Source organism: Phoenix dactylifera, chromosome 3, assembly GCF_051530095.1.
Source record: "Phoenix dactylifera cultivar Ajwa chromosome 3, Ajwa_hap1_PhDact_Kaust_v1.1, whole genome shotgun sequence".
Classification (NCBI taxonomy): Eukaryota; Viridiplantae; Streptophyta; class Magnoliopsida; order Arecales; family Arecaceae; genus Phoenix; species Phoenix dactylifera.
This window is the reverse complement of record NC_143192.1, coordinates 43,882,632-43,903,212: the sequence shown is the minus strand read 5'-3', so window position 1 is coordinate 43,903,212 and position 20,581 is coordinate 43,882,632. Positions and strand designations below refer to the sequence as shown.

The window sequence follows — 20,581 nt, the reverse complement described above, 5'->3', positions numbered from 1 at the left end:
CTTTAACTATGACTAGCTTTGACATGGTGAATGCCAAGCAATAAATAAAAGCTAGGCTAAGGGTTATTTTCTTATCCTCATATTGTGTCAAGTTGTAGCAATAGTGAAGTATTGATTTATTAGAAAGACTAGATGTTTTTTTTTTCTTTTTTTGTTGGCTCGGCTGCTCAAACAGCTCTCACATGAGCACAGCCAGCTACATCACTAATAAGAATACTAGTAAAAACAGCTGAAACTAAAACCTGCTGGATCCATAGAAACTCTTTTGAATGCTGCGCAGCGAAGGAGGCGACCCAATCAGGAGCTTGGTTCGCCTCCTGAAGAACATGTCTGACCTGAATAGCCCGGCAATCTCGTAGCATCCATCACATGTCGCACAAAAGTGGGTGCTCCACCACCACCCGCCTCTCCACCTGAAGGCGATCAATCAAGACAGTAGAATCCCCCTCCAGAATGATCTCGTCCGCCTCCAGCACATATCTCACGTGGGATAACCCCATCCATGCAACCCCGAGCTCCGCCCCGAATGCCGAGGCCTTAGAGGAGCGACATCCCCCCACAGCAATCAGCTTGGCGCTATGGTCTCTGATCACAAAAAGCCACTCCTGCCCAATCTCCATTGGCAGGCATACTCTCATCGAATTCACCTTAAGATGGTCAAGAGGTGGGGGCTCCCAAAAGACAAGAACAAACTTGGGTGCTATGGTAGCGAAGGGGGGTCCCAGATGTCCCTAGCCATCACCGGTGAGTCCAACTCAAACGACTCAATGACCGCCACAGCCTGATGGAGAAAAGACCAGATGTTTAATAAAGTGTAAGCACACAGCGGGAGACCTTTTTCTGTATGGTCTTATATAATAAGAGTTGTACGTCCTTTCATTATTGGTTGTTGCATAGTTTGCTTCCCTCCAACTATTATTAGCACTTAGCACATTGCAATATATGTGATTGGTCTAAGTGAGACAAGCATCATATGAATGTTTAATCCAATCAATCAGTGAGTAGGATGGTTGTGCTCTCATCTCTCTTACTTTTGATTGGTAGAATTCTTCTTTCTTGTTCGCATACGAAGAGAAAAATTATTTAAAATCAAGAGAGTTGCTCTTAGAAAATGGAGTCTTTATATATAATAGGAATGAGGATGAACACAAAGATTTGGAGGACCTGATTTCTTATTTCAGGGGAGGGGATGCATAAGATGACTTCAGTTCCTTATTTCTGTTCATTTTTTTTTTGTTCCCATACTTGAATTAGCCATGGGCATTGGACGACATCCTGTTCGGGAGTTAAAAGTGGAGTGGCTTAGGGTGTGAAGCCGCTAGAAGATTGAAAACGTTCTTTGACTTAGAAATCAATCATCTCCATGAGTATTATGTTCAACTTATTCACAAGCTTGGAATGGAAACGAATTAAACTTTTATAATTTGTTTTGCCAATTCGACTTAACTAGTTAGCATTCATCCGTAGAAGAGGTCGAAGTTCGAAGACTGATGATTTGCAAATTTTTGATGGTTGGAAAGCTGACAAAGCCACACTTTTTGCAAGGCAAATTCTATCATACTCGAAGATTACTGAACTCCAAGCTCATTTCCAACATCAACATATTCACTTTTTTTTTTCAATAGATAGATATTTGGTTGGATTTTAGCCAGATATAGACCACTAGATTGAATCTGAAAGTAATGCATTTATTATTTGTCTAGCTAGCTTAAAAGTGGTTACTTTATGCCATCAAGAACCTAAAGCATGGTTATCTTTTTCCATCCTCTAGCTGTATCATAATAAGTGCTCACCAAACATCTTAACTATATGTTTGGCACAAAAATGGCCGCATCATTGATTATGAAAATTTCTATAATTGGTAATGCAAAGTCTACTAGCTTCATGTTGCTAATTTAAATCCTTTTATATGTTCTGATCATGTCCTTAGCATCGCATAGTATCTATTTAGAAAAGTTATCCAAGCTATATCCATAGAATTGTATTGTTCTATTATTTACACATTTCCACCAATTTCTTAAACTTTATAAAGTTACTAGAGAGATACTAATATGTGTAAGTAGCCTGCTTCTAGTGGAGAATTCTCCCTTCAAAATACACCTCATACCAGCAAGAGACTTAAATTTCAGAGAAAAATGTGTCAATCCAATGCCAATGTGAGGTTTATATAAATCATCTTTCTTATGTCGCTTCTTTCATGAGACGTTGCGGAGTGGTTATTGCTGTATATAAGAATAAGATGGCTCTTTTTAATCAAAACATCCATTATTCCATGATACCGTATATGCTATTGATACTAGTAGGCGGCTCATCAGATCCTACAAGTGCATTTAGTGCCGTGACTTATAGCCCCATGGAGCCCCAATCATAAAATAAATGCACAAGCAAGATCTTGATCATAAAATAAACTACATAGGAGCCTCATCGAAACTAACCCAACCATCAATTAAAGTAATTACAATAATCATCAATTAATCTAAATGCAAGAATTATTGACTTTGGTAGGCAGCACAAAGAAACCCTCGGTATGGCAGAGCTATTAGCAGTAGAGCTTTCAGAAGTAGAGTTTTTATAAAAAGCCAGTTATTTTTCGGTAACTATATTTTTAAAGTATTGTAAAATTTTAATATGTGTTTAGCAAACAAACTAAAAAAGTACTTTTGGTACGACAAAAAGACCATAAAAAAAATTACATAGTATTATACAACAGAGCATGATAAAATATAATATATATTAATACATAAATATATGATGTAGTATGATATTACTGTAATGTAATATAATATTATTCTAATATAGTTAATATAATATTATATGCTCTAGTATAATAATATAACATAATTTGATATTATATAACATAACAAATCAATATATTATGCAATCTGATAGTATAATATTATATTTATAGTATAATATAATATTTTGATATAAAATATTATAATAATAATTATTATATATTAATATTTTATTAATATAATATTTTTAGGAACTAATAATTGTTGGGGTCCCTGCAGATTTCTTTCTTCATGCAGACATTTACTATAATTATATGATTTTATCATGAGTATTTTAGTCTAAAAATAAAAAATTTATAAATAGATATTTTCAGCTTTCTAGTAAAGCTAAAATAATTTTTTATTTTTTTATCAAATATCATTATACCATCTAAAAATATTTTAAAAAATTAAAAAATATATTTTAACCTACCAAAAACTCAGTCAAATAGGGCTAGTCCTTCATCCCATGGTTAATATTGGTGGGAAGGGGCCAATTTGACTCGGACGCGTGAACTGGAGCGGCAACGACTGGGTAAAGGGGCAGGATCGAAAGAAGTGGCCAAACAGGGGGGGGCCGGTCGAATGAGAGAGATATTGGCAGCACAGTAGAGCGCCACGCAAAGAGCGGCAGCTGCACCAGCGTGGAGAAAGAAGAAATAAAAGAAGGCCAGAATTAAAAGCCGACGATGCGAGAGAGAGAAGAGAGAAAGAAAACTAGAGTGAGGTAAGCTGCCTCACACCCAAAACCCTCCTCCCATTGGCTTCCAAAGCCTTTCTTCGGACCACCTAGGCCAATTTTTTCGCCCAATTTGGGTCCAAAATTCCATTTTTTTATTGCGATTTCTTGAATTCTTTAGGCCCGGCGCTTGCAAACGAGCAAGAGGGGGGGAGGGACAAAGCTTGGGAATCGCGAGGCTGGCGTTGCTGTAGAGAGATTGGTTGCTTGGAGTTGACGGCGTTTTCGATGCTTTTCATGGTAAGCATCGCCCCTGTCGCTACACCGTATTTAGCTTCGTTTCCTCGACTATTTTCGTCAAAGTCGCACCGTTTTTTGGTTTTCTTGATGATTTGTTTCTTCGCTTCGTGATTTGGGCTGCGTCCTCCTTAATTATTGTCGGAGATTGAGGTTTTTGGTCATGAATTTTAAAGGAGGTCGGCAGCTTTTTTCTTTTTTTTCAATGGATTTTATTTTTTAGTTGCGATCTGTTGCATTAGAGACTAGATTCATGGTCCTCTTGTTGGGACTTGGGTTCCAATTAGGGTTATAAAATTTGGAAGATCTGTTTATTGACCGCGATCGGTTTCGTCCCCTTGTTTATCCCATGTTTTCCTCTTGCCCCGGAGGAAATTCAGGGACTTGCTTGCTGTCTATAAGGACACTGGATTGATTCCTGAGATGAGATTCTGTGTTTCCGTTGTGTTCAAGTGAGACAGCCATGGCTCATCGTTGCGCCTTCCAAGAATCAGAAGAGGAGGAGGAGGTGTTCTTCGACTCGAGGGAGGACATATCGCCTGCGTCCAATTCGTGCCCCGGCAGCCCGGCAGTCCATGATGATTCGTTGCCGGAACGAAATTTCGTCGATGGGCCCTCGAGCGACCCTGGGTACCGGGTCTGGATCAAGAAGCCTGACAGTGTACAGGAGCGGCGAGATAGGTTCATGAGATGGATGGGTCTGGATATCTTTCGCGGTTCCTGTCGAGACTCTGCCGATCATGGCCAGGAGCTCAAGGAAGACACAGAAATTATGCCAGAAATCGATAGAATTATGTCGGATGGGGGAGCTGTGCGGAGGAGCACTTGTTCGGAGAATGGGTCTTCTTCGGTGGCCAGCTGCTGCAGTGAGGGCCCAAGCACATCCAATCAGGGGGCCTCGGAGGAGAGATTCAAGTACAGAATTAAGAATTTGGATGATGGTATTGCAGTGGATATGTCAGGTAAAGTTGGAAGCTTGAGACGTCCTCGTGAAGACGGTTTGAATCAGATGGCGATGCTGGATGAGTTCGAGGGAAGCTTTGGTCCATCATCTTTTTCCCAGCAGCTTAGGCCGCAAGAAGATAATGCATCAAGCAATTCCAACAAGATGATGAGAAGGAGAAAGATTGGGTGGTTGCAGAAATTGGGTGCTGTGGCTTGCATTGTAGATAGGCAAATGGAGGAGAATAGTTCATGCATCTCTGGTTCGGAGCAGGGTGGATGTGCTAGGATTCAGAGAGTAAAAGTCCATCCATATAGGAAGCGATCCAAGGAACTATCGGCAGTGTACAAGAGCCAAGAGATCCAAGCCCATGATGGTGCAATCTTGACCATGAAGTTTAGCCCTGATGGCCAGTACTTGGCCAGTGGAGGCGAAGATGGAGTCGTGCGCCTGTGGCGTGTGGTGGAACGTGAAAGGAATGTGGACAGTGACTTTCCGGAGGATGATCCCTCATGCATATATTTTACAGTGAACCATAAATCTGAATTAGCTCCCTTATATGCTGATAAGGAGAAAAAAGCTAAATCAAGGAGTATGAAGAGGACTTCATATTCAGCTTGTGTTGTCATACCCCCGGAAGTTTTTAGGATATCTGAGGAACCACTGCATGAGTTTCGTGGGCATGATGGTGATGTGTTGGATCTTTCTTGGTCAAAAAATAAGGTCAGTTAGCTTCTCAAAAATTTGTACTTATTTGTGTGCTTGTAGGATAGAGTCTTTTCACTCTAATGACTATCAAGGCCCTCCAAAATCTATTCTTTGAATGCCAACATATGTTTTTTTTTTTTTTTTTTTTCTGCAGTATCTACTTTCATCATCCATAGACAAAACTGTCCGCCTGTGGCAAGTTGGATCCAATAGCTGCGTCAAAGCTTTTTACCACAGCAATTATGGCAAGTGACTTGTTAAATTTATGGTCATTATTGTTGGTCTATCATTTCATATTTAATTTGCTAGCTCGTTTTAGTTTGTTGTTCTCATAAGTTCTTTTGTTTTCTAATTCATTATATCCAGTGACGTGTGTTCAGTTTAATCCTGTCGACGAGAATTATTTCATTAGTGGCTCTATAGATGGAAAAGTTCGTATTTGGGAAATTCCGGGATGCCATGTAGTTGATTGGACTGATGCTAGAGAAATTGTCACTGCAGTGTGTTACCGGCCAGATGGAAAGGTATGTTGATTACCATTCTCTGTAACAATATTTAAATGAGTCGATCCTTATGTAAGCCTATGTAAGTAAATGATTGTATTTTTTTTCTCTTGCAGGGAGGAGTAGTTGGCACTTTGACTGGGAATTGTCGCTTTTATGATGCATCAGGTAGATTTAATGGTCTCGATGTCATTTCCTTTATAAATATCCTTTGTCTAAGCATGTATACGGCATGGCTTGATTAATGCAGTAAACTAACTGGATCTTCGTTCATTGTTAGTGTAATTGCTTGTAAAACGTCCACATGTTAAAGCACTTATAAAAGTTGTCTCCTAAAAGTAGAATTAGAAGTCATCTTTTATCAGCACTGCAATCTGCTGATCTCAGTAGGTGAATATACTATGATTTTACTGAGAACGTAATTGAGCAAATTGAGTGTTGTGGTTGCTGGCAGTTGTTTCCATAATGGTAGAAATATAAATCAGCCAATTAGATGCAGATATTCACATGGTTCAGTCTAAAATGTCAATGTGGAGGCATAAGGATATGTGATTGCATGCGTTTTACATATGCAGTGAAACGTTTCACAAGCATACTTGTTCTAGTGTCTAGAAAATAGATTATGTGGAAACGTCATCCTTTATGTGGCAATACATCAATGGGCAACTTCTGAATTTGTCTTAGGAAGTTAGTACTTTTGTAGTTGAATTCACCTTGCTGCATGAAGTGTGGGCCATTTAGTTGTCTTATTTTCAGTAATAGTTTACCATCCATTGTTCACTCTTGGTAATAAATGGTACAAGGGAAACTGTTAAAATTTTGACCAGTCTGACTATTCCTTCATTTCCGTACCTTTCATTTAAACCAGAGCAGCTGAGCCACACCTTTTGTAATATATTTGGCTGCAATTTTTACTGGCTTGTACACTACTAGTTTTGCCACACTCTGTGCTTTCGCTATCAGTGCGACCCGTGTTTGTTAAGATTATTGTTTTATGACAGATGTTATCAGTAAATATTTGGCTTGTGAATTTTGAAGCATTGCTGTTGCCTGCTCTTCCTAACTTGAAAGTTGAAACAAGTTTTGCTCTCATACTGCATTTTGTCATAGCATTAGGATTATATGATGGTTGTACCCATGAATAAGATTCTCCAGAGTTAAAACTGCATGTTATATATTATCTATGTCTTGCATTATGTTGTGTTGATGTCAGTATTGGTTAGTATGTGTTTGGAAACAGTAATGCACTTTCTGGTTTTGTCTATACAAGTTACTTTATGATTGCTTATTGCTTTCTTTGACAATGGATCAGATAATCATCTACAACTGGAGGTTCAGGTCCCCCTACAGGGTAAAAAGAAGTCTCCATTCAAGAGGATAACTGGCTTTCAGGTAGCTTTCTCCAAAAAACTGGGACTTTTAACATGATCCATATATGTGTCTCTTCTTGTGAACTTCACCCATGCAGACTGTCCATCTTCAATTTCTTTGCATTCTCCAGTTTTGCCCAACCAATCATCGAAAACTACTGGTCACTTCTGCCGACTCACAAATTCGAATTCTTGATGGGGTTGATGTTGTCTCCAAATACAAGGGTATAAAATCTTTCTATCCTGGAGATGCCATCTCCTTTTATCCAGCACAATCATTTCCTGACCTCCATTCCTTGCGTGTACGTGTCATTCTCATGTCCAGGTCTGCGGAATGCTGGAAGTCAGATGTCTGCGTCCTTCACTGCAGATGGGCGGTATATCATTTCCGCCAGTGAGGACTCTAATGTATATGTCTGGAGCCATGCAAACCAGGCAGTGCCTGCATCCAACCGCTTGAAGAGCACCTGGTCTTGCGAGCGTATCTTCTCCGACAATGCATCTATTGCAATACCTTGGAATGGCCTAGATTGTAGAAATGCAGTCTCCGTTGCCTCCGAGGTTCTTCCTTCACAACATGTCTTTCGGGACCAAGCTGGAAATACAGGTTGTTCTTGTCCCCATTGCTGTGGAGAAGATTCATTGGGCGGCAGCAGCAGCAGCAGCAACCTCCATCCGTCGCCTTTGGGTGGTAGTTTCGCTCTGAGCCATGAGTTCTTCTCGGAGTTCGTGCCCAAGGGCTCAGCAACATGGCCTGAGGAAAAGCTCCCCTCGAGCTCCACGACAGCATCTAGCTTGTGTAAATCCCAGTACAAGTTCCTGAAAACCTCTTGCCAGAGCACCTCCCATGCGTGGGGCCAAGTTATAGTAACTGCTGGATTGGATGGGCGGATCAGGTGGTTCCAGAATTATGGATTGCCGGTGCCGGTGTAGCTTGATAGTAACCTACTATTTTGAGCATCGCCGCATGCTGGAGTTGATGCTCAGAGCATAGCCTACTGAATCGTGTGTGGGCCAAACTTGAATGTATTTGAGTGGTGGGCCTTTTGGTGTTTTCGTTTCTTTTCTTTTCTTTTCATCTTTGGGGACTCTTCTGGGGTTTTGGTTTTATATGCCGCGAGAGCGATGCGACAGAGTGGCTTGTAGAGCAGCGGACGGGGGCTAGTGGGACGGCTAAATTGTATTATTGGACAGAGAAAATCCATTCAATCAAAGATTCATTCATTTATTCTTACGTACGTGTCCAAGGTGGCCTCCTAGAAAAGGGGACGGTTCCATGTGTGGGTAAGCTGTGTTTGGGTCGTGGATAATTTCAAGCGCTTCGTGTCTCGTGGTGCTCGTTTCTCGATGGGGTGCTGAAGTGAAGTTATTGCTGTTTGTGGCGGCTCTAGGAGACTTAAGTTGGATTCTTAGTGCTTTTGCGATGCTTGGGCTATTGGATTTTTTTTTATCAATCTATACCGTGGATCTACCATGTCTGGTGGATTCTGGGTGGTTTTTGTTGACTTTGGGAGGCTGAATCGGATGATGGTTGATAAGCTGGTCTAGGGAGTTCTCGCTTATTGACTCTCTCTAAAGCAGGAAGGGCCGGAGTCGAAAAACACTCATTTGATTCATCATCATTCTTACGGTAATACTAATTTTCTAATCTGGTTAAGTGAAAGCCTGAAAGGTGAAATTGAGCTAATAATACAAATAATAACATAGTTAATTGTGACTACACGCCACTGAGAATATTCATTAAATATTCTGCACTTAAATTCAATTTTAGCTGTCATGACATATGGCTTGGTTTTTAGTCCGGAGGGTGCGAGAAATATCCAAGGTGACTTACTGAGAATATTCTTTTTTTTCTTTGTAGAATCATTTTCAGTTTTTCGTTGGCTGAATTATGTGAACCATCCTTCGGTTATTGAATTGAACAGTTATCCAATAGTTCATAATTTTACATTACATATGTATTCATAGCTAGCTCAAGAAGTACTAGTGGATTATATTAGTATACTATAATACAGACTCATTGAGGCTGATGACGGACTGATTGTTGTGCTTGTGACTAGATTTGAATGAATTTAGATCCTTAGCATGATGATGACATTATGGCTTAGACCAAGAAAGTATCAGTAGATAAGGTATGAGACCAAGCAGTGAAGAGCTTAAGATTTATGTATGAATTAGAAGGTAGGCCTTACGTGAGACTGACCACAGACCGATCATGATGCTTGTGATTAGATTTGATTGGATTGTAATCCTTAGTTTGACAAAAATGTTAGAGCTTAAATGAGGAAAGTATATGAGAACCTGTGCGGGTGTGTGTTTAGTCCAATATTGATTATTCCTTAGGTAGATCTTAAGTATTCATACAGAATCAACGAATACAAATAATATTTTCCGACTAGCCTTTTTAGATGAGGTTCTGAGTTGTTGCACTCAACTTTAGAGTATATTTCCATAATGGAGCTAATCTAAGAACTCCCTTCAATTATACCCATTACTTTTTGTGACTTCAGCTTAAGATTTAGCCACACATATTTCAGTGCCTTGCAATCCAACCACTCCCAAGATTTAAATGGGACAGCCCGTCCATTCCAACTAATTGGCAATTATATCCCAATCATTCAAGACACCAGACTTCCCCACAACTAGCAGCGATGACAAAGGAATCACATTCGAAGAATGTGACACCTTTCTAGTGGCCACGACCCACGACACGACGGAGCACCCAATTTGGTTGGCTGGCTAGAGCTTGTCATGCGCCAGCTGGAAGGGAAGGACCACATTGTACTATTAAGGTGACTTGTAACTCCATGTAGCAAAAATATTCCCTCCCTCTCCCTTCACGCAAATGTTGAGGGTTTTGTGAGCTTCTCTAGTACTAGTATTGCCCGATGGCATAAAAATTGATTTACTTCACATTATTTGTGCATCTTCCACTCGAATTTAAACCTTTAACCCGGTGGCCTGCATGAAGCTCCGCTACTAACCCAAATTCGTCGGCACCCAAGTGCCTTGGAGTACACCACATGCCTGAATCTAATATAATTTATATGTTGAAAAGAAAATAGAAAATTAGAGCTCTCTCCAAGATTTAGAAAAAAATAAAAAAAATAAAAAATAAAAAAAATAAAAAAAATAAAAAATAAAATAAAAAAGGAAGACTTCATGTCCAAAGAGTAAGAGTTTTCTGTGGATTACTCAAATTGAAAAAAAAAAATTGTTAGCAAGAAGTTAGAATTTTTCTTTGATTATACTTGTTATTTTTATATATAATTTTTTTATTTAAATATCTATATCTCTGTCTCTATACCTATTAAATAGAAAGCAGAGAGGATCGATCGTTAACTAATTTCACACATGTAGGAAAAATAAATCCGAAAAAAATCCAAAATAAGTCCGAATCCCCTGTACCAATTAAACGGATAGGAGAGAAAACTTAACGTCTCTTCAAAATTCAAAAAAAAAACTGAAATAAATATTTTTCAAAAATCGGGCATCGTGGGAGTATTATTCTTGTAATAAACCATTGGGAAGACGGTAAGAAGAGCCAAACCGATTGCTCGGATGCCTCCCGGCGACTTCGGACGACAAAAAGCTGGCCAAACATGACGTAAGAGCACAGGAAAGTCCTAACCACATCCATTCTGGCCTCCTCCTCGGCTTTTATTGTGAGCTTTTCATAATCTTGTTAATTTCTTGTCCCACGTTTCTCAATCTCCCTTTCATCACTCTTTGTCGACTTCTCCACTTTTTACCTTCCCACCTGCGTCTGTGTTGAGGAATATGGGAAGGGAAGGCAGCGTTGAGAGAAGGGTGGTTGGATGGGACAGCGTCCGCGGATATGTTTTACTGTAATGGATATTTTCTCGGTTTGTGACTCAGGATCATCCAATGCAAGGTTTGTTCACATTGCACATCCTAATTTTACCATGTTGAATGACACGCTATATAGAATAGATCGATCGTGGCAGCCTAAAATCTAAAACAAACACTAAATAAAAAATTTAAAAAAAGATACTGAAAAAAAATAATTAGAAAAAAATATTTTTAATTAAAAAATTGAGCTACATAAAAATGTTCTCTCATTCTTTAAAGAAGGATAATTCTCACTCTCTTCTTTTTTCTCTTTTATCACAAAGAGACACCAACGGTCCCTTTAAATAGGACATCAATAGGTGGGATGTTTGATTCCTACTTAAAGAGACACTTATAATAACTATTCTCAAAAAAATAACTAAATAGAATAAAACTAGAAATAAAATTCTAAAGTCATTAAAGCTGATGACAAATTAAACAAAATTCCTAACAAGATTAGGATTTGACAATGATTCTCAACATGTCCTTATGAATCACACCAACTCTTGGACGTCATTGTTGCACATCAGCATAGAGAAGTTTTGCACAAATGATACTTGATCTTCTCCTCAAGATAAGAAAAAGGAATCATATACATAGTTCCTAAATTTTCTCCCACAAGTTTCAGTTTTAGAATATTTATATATTGTCTAAATTAGAAACTTGACATCTAGCTCAGAGTTTATTTTCATATGTGATTTCTGTTGAAGCGATGTTTATGTCATTTTTGATGTCTGTATTCTAGTTCTGTCAACCAACTGCTTGATCTAAAAGTTAAAGTAGGAAACTAGCCACTTTTTTTACTTTTAATAAAATTTTTAACGTTTCTGTATAATGTTGATTTGGACGATGTTGCACCAATTTGTGAAGCCATGATGCTGATTGAGGCAGCTGTTTTTGAGAATCCAACTGAGATTCTCCCTCAGTAGTTGGGAAAATTTTCATTGTGCTAGTTGCGTGTTATAATCTGATAGGTCTGGAATGCTGTTCAGAATTTGCCAGCGGATTGCACCAATTTTTCAATCACATTACGGACATTTTGGACCATGCTCGTCAGCATGCTCCAACTGTCACATTATTGAAGCTTTTGTCGATAAATCTTCCAACTTCTTCCTTCCATGCACACGTTTTTTTGCTTTTTTTTTTTTTTTTTTTGAGGTAATGCACTTGGAGTCTATAAAAGTGTACGAGCGAGCATTCTTTTACAAGCCCCTCTCCCCCGCGCACTCTTTTGGGGCATCGCACCGAAACCTCGGAAGGAACGCAAGGGAAGAAGATGGGGAGAGCCCCTTGCTGTCCCAAGGTGGGGATGCACAGAGGGCCATGGAGTCCAGGAGAAGATGCTCTGCTTGCCAACTATATCCAATGCCACGGCGAAGGAAACTGGAGGTCTCTTCCTAAAAAAGCAGGTGTGTGTATCTTTTGAATGTTTCCGTTCTCTCAGTTATCACCAACTCCCACTTCAGTTTTAGGCAAACCATGCAACCGGGAGGATTATTTTATCTCCTCAGCAGATTCTTCTCAATATTATTTTCAGTAGGAACAGAAGCTATCGTATGATGAGATGCTTGAAATGATCAAAGAAGTTATCACTTCTTGCTGCTGCATGCTACTGCTTTGAGGACCTTTTCTCCTTGTTTCAGCTCATTTTTTTGCCGTTTTTAGGCTTCCCTCCTTTGAGAGTGCAGTATCAATCGTTCCATAGTCCCAGTCATCATGTTGAATGGATCATAGAATAACTGCTTTAATTTGTATTGTTCTGCTGTATCTTTTACTCTTTGATCTGAAATAAAGGCCAGGTGGCGCATCTTCCGCCTCCCTTATCCTCAAAAAAAAAGAAAAAGAAATAAAAAGAAATTCTGAAGTGTAATTATATGGGTGATAGAGTTAGTATTATTACGATATTAATGACCTGCTATGGGTTAATTATTAGAATGAATCGCCCAAATTGTTGACTAGTTATGGGAAACATTTCTGAGGAATTAATATCATTAAATTTGAAGGCTTTTTGACTTCTAATAGAATGTAGCATGCAAATGTGGACTTCCTCTCATATAAACAATGGAAGATGCATGTATCACTTAGAAATGGAAAACAATGGAAGATGTGCTCTATTCTTCTTACAAAAATCAATCAACTCATATAGGTAGGTAATACTTATATCTTTTCAGAAGGTCATACTTCTATCTCCCCCACTAAAATCAAACTGCTTTCAGGTCTTCTTAGATGTGGAAAGAGCTGCAGACTGAGATGGATGAACTATCTGAGGCCTGACATCAAGCGTGGCAACATCGGGCCAGAAGAAGAAGATCTCATTATCCGACTTCATTCCTTGCTCGGCAATAGATGGTCTTTGATAGCTGGAAGGCTGCCTGGTCGAACCGACAATGAAATAAAGAACTATTGGAATAGCCATCTCAGTAAGAAGCTCAGAAAGCAAGGAATGGAGGTTAGAGAAGGGACCTCCAAAGGTACATCAAAACGAGCCCGGATATCACAAAAAAAGAGTACTGACAATGTCAACAATAGTAATAACCACAACAGCAAGAGCCAACAAGACAAAAGAAAAAAGAAGAATGAAGGGGAAGGCACTGCAGAGATTACTAGGACCAAGATCCATGTTCCAAAACCCACAAGGTTCACACCAACCTTGATGAACTGTAATCTGATTGAGAATAGTAGCGTGTCTGAAATTCCTAAGACTGAAAGTGCTACATCAGAGGAAGAGAAAGGAGATATTAGCATGGAGGATTTGGAAATGAATTTGTGTGACATCAAGGAATGTGGCTTCTTCTTTGAAGAAGATGACCCAAGCCATGCTCTAGCTTTTGATTTCCCCTCGAAAGATGGACTACTTGAAAGGCGCTTCCAAGAGTACTACGAGCTCTTGAACTCAGAGGGAGATCAGGTGCAGCTGAATCCTTTTCCTGATCAGTCCTTGTTGCTATGGTGACTGATGAGGAAGAGGAGAGCTAGAATCGCTGTAAAGGAGAGAGATCGCATGCTCACCTTCTATTCCTTCTGTACGTAAGAATTGCCAGCCATAAAATTGGCTCATCATGTTGTGTGATCCTGCGGACTCTATGCCTACTCGGTACAGTGTCAGCATCTTCCTATCTATACATCACCGTATTTAATGCATCAACTGATATCAGTTCACCGATGAAATTTGGTAAACGTGAATGCTTTAAATTTACAAGATGTTCACGTTGGACTTGAGCTATATTGACTTGATTTGGACTCCCCGTTCAAAATAAGGCTCCAATACGGTAATGGGATATATTTTGTAACGGTTTCGATAAAAATAATTTCTACCTAATCGTATCAAAGACAACATCAATCTTAATCTCCATAACTGCCTTTGATGGGTGAGGCACGTTATATCCTATGGACTTGGTCCCCAATCCATCTGAAAGTGTTTGTGAGATCCTCCCCATCAGAAATACTTGGAGTTGGATTTGGAAAATCAAGATATCACTTGTGAGTGGTGAGGAGTATATCTGGATATTTATCTCAGATCTTCTCATGATTGCAATCAAGCTAGTTTCAGATATTAAGGCGGCATCATCAGTGGTTTCATCTTCATGTAAATTTTATTGCCTCATATAGTTTAATAGTTCAAATATAGCTTGAATTTTTGATGCACATTGCAAATACGTCAAGATTCACTATCTAAGAGCTGGTAAATATGTCTTCCATTAGTAATGGTTCCGTGGTACAAGAAAGCAGCTGATACCCAAATAACACGAAGTTCTTTCCAAACTTTGCCTTGCTTGCGACAATAGTTAGCATATAACCGTGACAGGATACCTTCATTTGTTGTTAGCCTTCAATTAGTCTTGATGTAAATTGCTTTTATATTACGGTCCAAAGTGAGATGTATTAAAACTTTGAAATTTTGGCACTTCATCTATCAACATGCCATGAGCCATCATGAGGTTGGTGGGAAATTTCATTTTCCAAAAGACGGTCGCCTGCCGTGAAGCTTTAAAAGACCATTTGGTGCGCATGCATGAAGACATACTTCGTTGACTATACACCGCTTGCTCATGCAACCTGATAGAAACCGTCAAAAAGTTTCTTTAAGCTTGAGGTGGACACAAGAAGGGAAATAAGCAAAGACACATTACTTCCTCTCTAAGCTAGGTATTACAGCTTGGTCCTTGAGATAGATTTTTCCACCGAAAGAATATCCTGATATATAAGTAGCTCGGGTCGTTAAGTGTTTGAGCTGAATCATCTACCTTCCATTAATTATTTCATATGAGACTAAATGTCACACATCATGATCCTTAATATTCTCCGCTTTGTGGCTGACTCTCAAACATTATCCCCTTTCGTGTTGTGAACTGATTTTAAATCTCCTTGGAGCCTAGCTAGTCCACTACTGCTACAATCAAACTCTATCCCAAATTACTCTTTTATTTGTGTATCACGTGTTATCATGCTTTGAAAGTTTTTTTTAGCGTACCGTGTGTTACTACTCCAAAGCCTAATTTCGATTACCTAGGATCGTCGGTCATTTATTCTGATACCACTTGTCGGGGAGATACAAAATACTTGCTCGTGAAATCTCAAGTTTTACATAATTATTAATAAGTATAGTAGCTAGACTGCTTATGCTGCACTGATTTTGTAAATTAGAGGCTGACTAGTGAAATTCAAGGATATCTTCTTTCTACAGAAAGAGGAAATTTTACTAATACAGAGAGCTGCTCTCGAACCGATATCTGAATTCTGGTTTGCAATTGAGCTCAATGACAAATTTGATCTTATCTAAACAGTATTCTTAGATCTTCCAAATATATATGACCACTTTTAGGTTATTTTTATGTTACATATATATAGCACATTTCGGTGTATGATTTTCTTTTTTCCCCCTGAAGCAGACTTTGTTGCATGAATTTAATGCTCCGTAAAGCCTGCAACAAATTATATATCCAATACATGTTTATAATTTAATTCAAATAGGTAGCTATTATAAATTCAATAAAAACTATAATACGGAATTGCCAATGGTTGAGCAATTTATAGGCTTTTGTACTGTAAAAATGCTCGCAAATATTCTTTTGAGAAAAAAGTGCTTGAACAATTGCGCTCAATGAGGGGGAAACCCTTAAATGGGATGTATCCAGGATCATTGCAAAAAGTTTGGGATTATTTTCGGTATTTACATACTTATCATATAAAGTCCCCATACCAAAGGCCCACCAAGGACAGAATGCTTCAAATCCATGAAAGAATTTAAACCATATGTTTAGTTTCAGATTTTCTGGAAGCCAGTCTCATGGATACAATCACACCAATCCCTAACAAGATCGCTTATCAAAGGATAGATACACCGAAAGAATCTGCACATAGAATGATGTAAGTCACAGTCTCATTCGGCCGCCGGAGAAGAAAACCACAGGAAAATTATCAGCTGAAGTACCTATAAAGATTTTTAAAGAATCGAAGTACAAGAAGTCGAAATCCTACGTCAAAGAAGAAAACCTACGAGAAAACAAATAATTTGTGGAAGAGAAAGAGAGAGAAGAACCGAAGTCATCGCTTTAGTCGAGGGACGAAACACGAGTTTACGTAGTGGAGGCTCAAATATTTGCCATTTTTCATTCCTTTACGTGTATAAAATGGGAAGGAGATGAGGAAATGGATGGTCAGTGGAATTGAACGAGGACTTGGACCGGAGGTTGGTGAGCGTTGTGGGTTGACTCAGCGACATGAAATTAGTTTAAGAACGACGAAAATTAAGAACGCAAAAAAGTTAGTAAACTTGCCGCAAAGGGACCGAAATACAGATGCGTGCAAGCCACGAAAATCCGGATACCTGAAAGCCATCACCTTTTTTTTTTTTTTTTGTGGTACCAGGTACCTTCAAGAGCAAGCAGTACGTGTGCCACAAGAACAATGACCTATGGCTACGTACGTAATACCTACCAACTCTACTGTAGGCAAGTAGAACTCGGGCAGGTTTGACACGTATGGTTGCTGCACCCATCTCTAAGGTCTAATTAAAGAGGGAGAAGTGAGGGTCAATGAGGAGAGGGAACGGGTTGTATCGTTTTGGCATGGAAGAAGGATTCAGATTCCTTATTCATGAGGGAAGGTGAACCTGAGACCCTGAAGAGAAGGTGCATTTCATGACGATGCACGATGGACTGAGAAGTTGCCGTGTTTGAATTTTTCTTTATTCCTTCCTTTCAATAACGTGGGAGAATGGAGATGGACGACCAAGAGCCTTAAGGATCGCCACCCGCCAACGCCCGGGAGGGGGAAAAAGAAGGATAGAGGTTGTACCTTTCGCGGGAAAGAAGGATTCACCGTCCTCCCCAAGAATCCACCGTTGGATGGTATAATAATTGCTTTGTGAGCTGTGCAGCAGGTTGATGAATGATTTTGAAGTGCTTCGAGAGCTGTGCGAGATACGATCCAAGGGCCAATATTATGATAGAAGAACAATAATTCTTCCACGTGAAAGATAAAATCCGGAATGCTAGCATGTTATTAGAGTAAATTTGACACGTGCAATATATGCAGAAAATATTGGCCCTTGGATGGGCGGCCAAGATTGCATCTAATGGTGAAATAAAGGAAAAGGCTAAGAAAGCAGCCACCATTTAGGGAAGAGGATAGATAATGTGTGTGAGAGTTATAACATGGCGACATGGGAAAAGAAAGAGCCTCATAGATGATCCTTTGCAATTCTAAAGGAATAAAATTGGGGGTGCCGGGTGCGGCACTTACACACGAGGTATATATAATTTTTTAATTAGAATATATGTCAGGATTAAATATGGAGTGATATATGCCATAGGGGCCAAGTGCGGTCATTGTTAATGGCTGTAGAGCGAAAATCTAAAACTGGATACCTGAGTCTAGCATATGTATAAGTATATGAATGCAACTATAGTATGATTATGAGACTTAGATAATTTATCTTACTCTAATTCTATATATCGATTCATTTTGTAAAATGAAATATACCATTGCTGCATATAAATCTCATTGAAAGTAATTATCATAAAGTTACATGTACAAAGGTACTATGATTTATATACTTTAACTGAGTCGAATCATGTATATTTATTTAATCCAATTCTATAAAGAGGATTCATTACTTATTGAGTTATGAAGCTCCTAACTTTTACCTATAATTTTCAGATCCAACTTCCAAGGACCAAGAACTAGACCAATATCGACTTTTTGGGAAAAGTAAATAGCGGCAAGGCCATCTTCCTAGTTAGTATATTTGATTTTGATTCATGGTGCACAATAAAGTGTGGCTTGGAGTTATGTATAAATATTAAGATACTGAAAGTTTGTGTTATAAATTTTGGAAATAGATCTCTATTTATGACTTAGGGTGGTATGCATGATTTTATGTGATATTATGGTTTAATAATTTAGCTGCTCTAATAATCACTATTGCATGTGGTTGAATTACATGACTTTAGGTTATATCGATTTACTAACAAATGGAATGCCTTGCATGCTTATAGATCCAACTTTTGTGAGTATGCAGTGCTTGTCATGCCCTCGAATTGTGATTTTAGGGTCGGAGGCATGATAAAAAGAAGAGAGCAATTAATGTGGTATGATACAAAAGATGCAAGCTGCCTTAAAATTCTATCAAAGGTGTTGGCTAACCATTTGCAATTAACCTCATATGGACAGCTCGATTGATCATGCACAATCTGCTTACATTAAGGGTAGATCCATTCTAGATAACATCTGTGCTAGCGAAATCATCCATCATTCCAAAAGAAAGTCACCAGATGGTATCATCTACAAGTTGGATTTTTCAAAGGCTTTTGATATGGTGAACCCAAGTTACCTTCTCAAGCTTCTCACAAGCAGAGGTTTTCCTCTCGAGTGGATTCAGTGGATTAATAGTTTCATGTCATCAGGTAAGAACGCAGTCATCATCAATGGGGAATTTGGGGATTGGATTCCTCACAAACGATGTCTACGTCTAAGAGATTCTCTCTCGCCTTTTCTGTTGATCCTTGCAGGCTTGCAGCAGATCCACTTCGTAAGATGCTTAACCAGGCAGCTCTTTTTTAATATATTTGAAGGCCTAGGATGTCCTTGGAGTCGTGGTGGCATGAAAATCTTACAGTATGCTGATGACACTATAAAAAGAAGTGCAATGGAATTACTATAGAAGAATTAAACTTTCCGCTTGCCGGAAACCAAAAAGGAGGTGCTCTAGATTATGGAGGGATGTAATTTACCTTTTGAAGCTATTGTGGTTCAAATTCGGCCTAAGGGTGGCTACGCCGGAGGGGTCGAGGGGAGCTACTGGACGGGATGGAGAAGGGGGTCGCTTCCTGTGCGCCAGCAGACCTGCACAAAGTCTCACCGGTGGGGTTCCTGTGAGGGCCCTCCGATGATAAAGTTAGAGTAGATTTTTAGTGGTTCAGCCAAAAGTTGTTAAGCATTACCTGATGGGGCTATTTATAGTCTTCGCAGAGGTGCCCAAGTGGTGTGCAGCCAGGGCTTGCTTGAGGTATATGGTGTAGGCCGTCCTTATGAACGGCATGGCGTCGACAGAGGTGGCAGGGTATGGCTCCTAGTTAACATGTCGTGGAGTGTCCAGCAAGCGAAGCATGGCGCGGTGAGGCTGTAATGTATGGCCACGTATGTGAGCATAGAGGCGCGTGTAGGTGCGCACGTGGACGTGACCATGGGCGAAGTCGGGCTTGCTTGAAGGGCCGCGACATATAATTGGTGAGGTCGGTCGGCGGACACTGAGGTCGGCCCAGCCTCCTCGGCTCTGAAGTTAGCTCGGTAAGGGGCCACGAGCTTGGCACGGGACGTTGTTGCAGATACCTGCGGTCGATGGAGCTTCTTCAGCTTTCGGTCGATCCTGCAGGGTGCTCCGAGCCCGGCTCGAGGGGCGTTATCTATAGATACTTACGGTCGACGGGGCCTCTTCAGCTCTTGGTCGATCCTGCAGTGCGCTCCGAGCAGAGAGGTCTGGGCGAGGTCTGGCTCGGCCTTTTATAGGATCCAGGGTCAAACTAGTATTTAGCAGAACTGAGGTCTGGCCTGCTCGGTGCTGATATTTATTTGACTGAAATTGGGTGGTCCCATGTTGTGAATAGGACGATCCATTTTGCCCCCATCAGAAGCCTTTTTGGAATAGGGTACACTATAAATTTGGAAAGGACCAAGGAACTTTGTTTTGGAAAGAGAATTGGCTCTGCGAAATTCCTCTGAAGGAGCTTCTCCCCAATTCACTAACAGGATGGGTGCTAGTTGCTCTTTTGCCAGAGATTTATGGGTTATGCACCTGCCACTAAAGATTAAATGTTTCATGCGGCTCTATCGGAAAAACAAGCTCAATACAAAAGAGATTTTGGGGAAAAAGTAGGGAAAGACATTGGAGGGTGTGTTTTCTGCAAGGCTAGAGAATCAATTGATCATCTCCTTATTAGCTGCCCATTTGCCAA

The 20,581-nt window shown here is 39.7% G+C and overlaps 2 protein-coding genes across 5 annotated transcripts; both read left to right on the top strand.

Annotated features, from left to right (window-relative positions):
• The first annotated feature begins 3,338 nt into the window (after positions 1-3,338).
• On the top strand, positions 3,339-8,508 carry LOC103695450 (uncharacterized). Of its 4 annotated transcripts, none has more exons than XM_008776786.5 (9): positions 3,339-3,501; positions 3,635-3,753; positions 4,204-5,416; positions 5,556-5,646; positions 5,768-5,925; positions 6,021-6,072; positions 7,217-7,296; positions 7,406-7,499; positions 7,600-8,508. In XM_008776786.5, exons 3-9 carry the CDS (start codon positions 4,214-4,216, stop codon positions 8,205-8,207), a joined length of 2,286 nt encoding a protein of 761 aa, XP_008775008.2. In that variant the 5' UTR covers positions 3,339-3,501; positions 3,635-3,753; positions 4,204-4,213; the 3' UTR covers positions 8,208-8,508. The 4 variants fall into 4 exon arrangements, with proteins under 4 accessions (XP_008775008.2, XP_088574689.1, XP_008775006.2 ...); XM_088718563.1 differs by having other exon boundaries at positions 3,343-3,501; positions 4,131-5,416; XM_008776784.5 differs by having other exon boundaries at positions 3,400-3,753.
• Positions 8,509-12,315: 3,807 nt separating this feature from the next.
• Positions 12,316-14,358, top strand: LOC103695454 (uncharacterized). The gene is made up of 2 exons (XM_008776791.6): positions 12,316-12,535; positions 13,343-14,358. The coding sequence occupies exons 1-2, from the start codon at positions 12,403-12,405 to the stop codon at positions 14,077-14,079; spliced, it is 870 nt and encodes a 289-aa protein (XP_008775013.2). The 5' UTR covers positions 12,316-12,402; the 3' UTR covers positions 14,080-14,358.
• Positions 14,359-20,581: the final 6,223 nt, after the last annotated feature.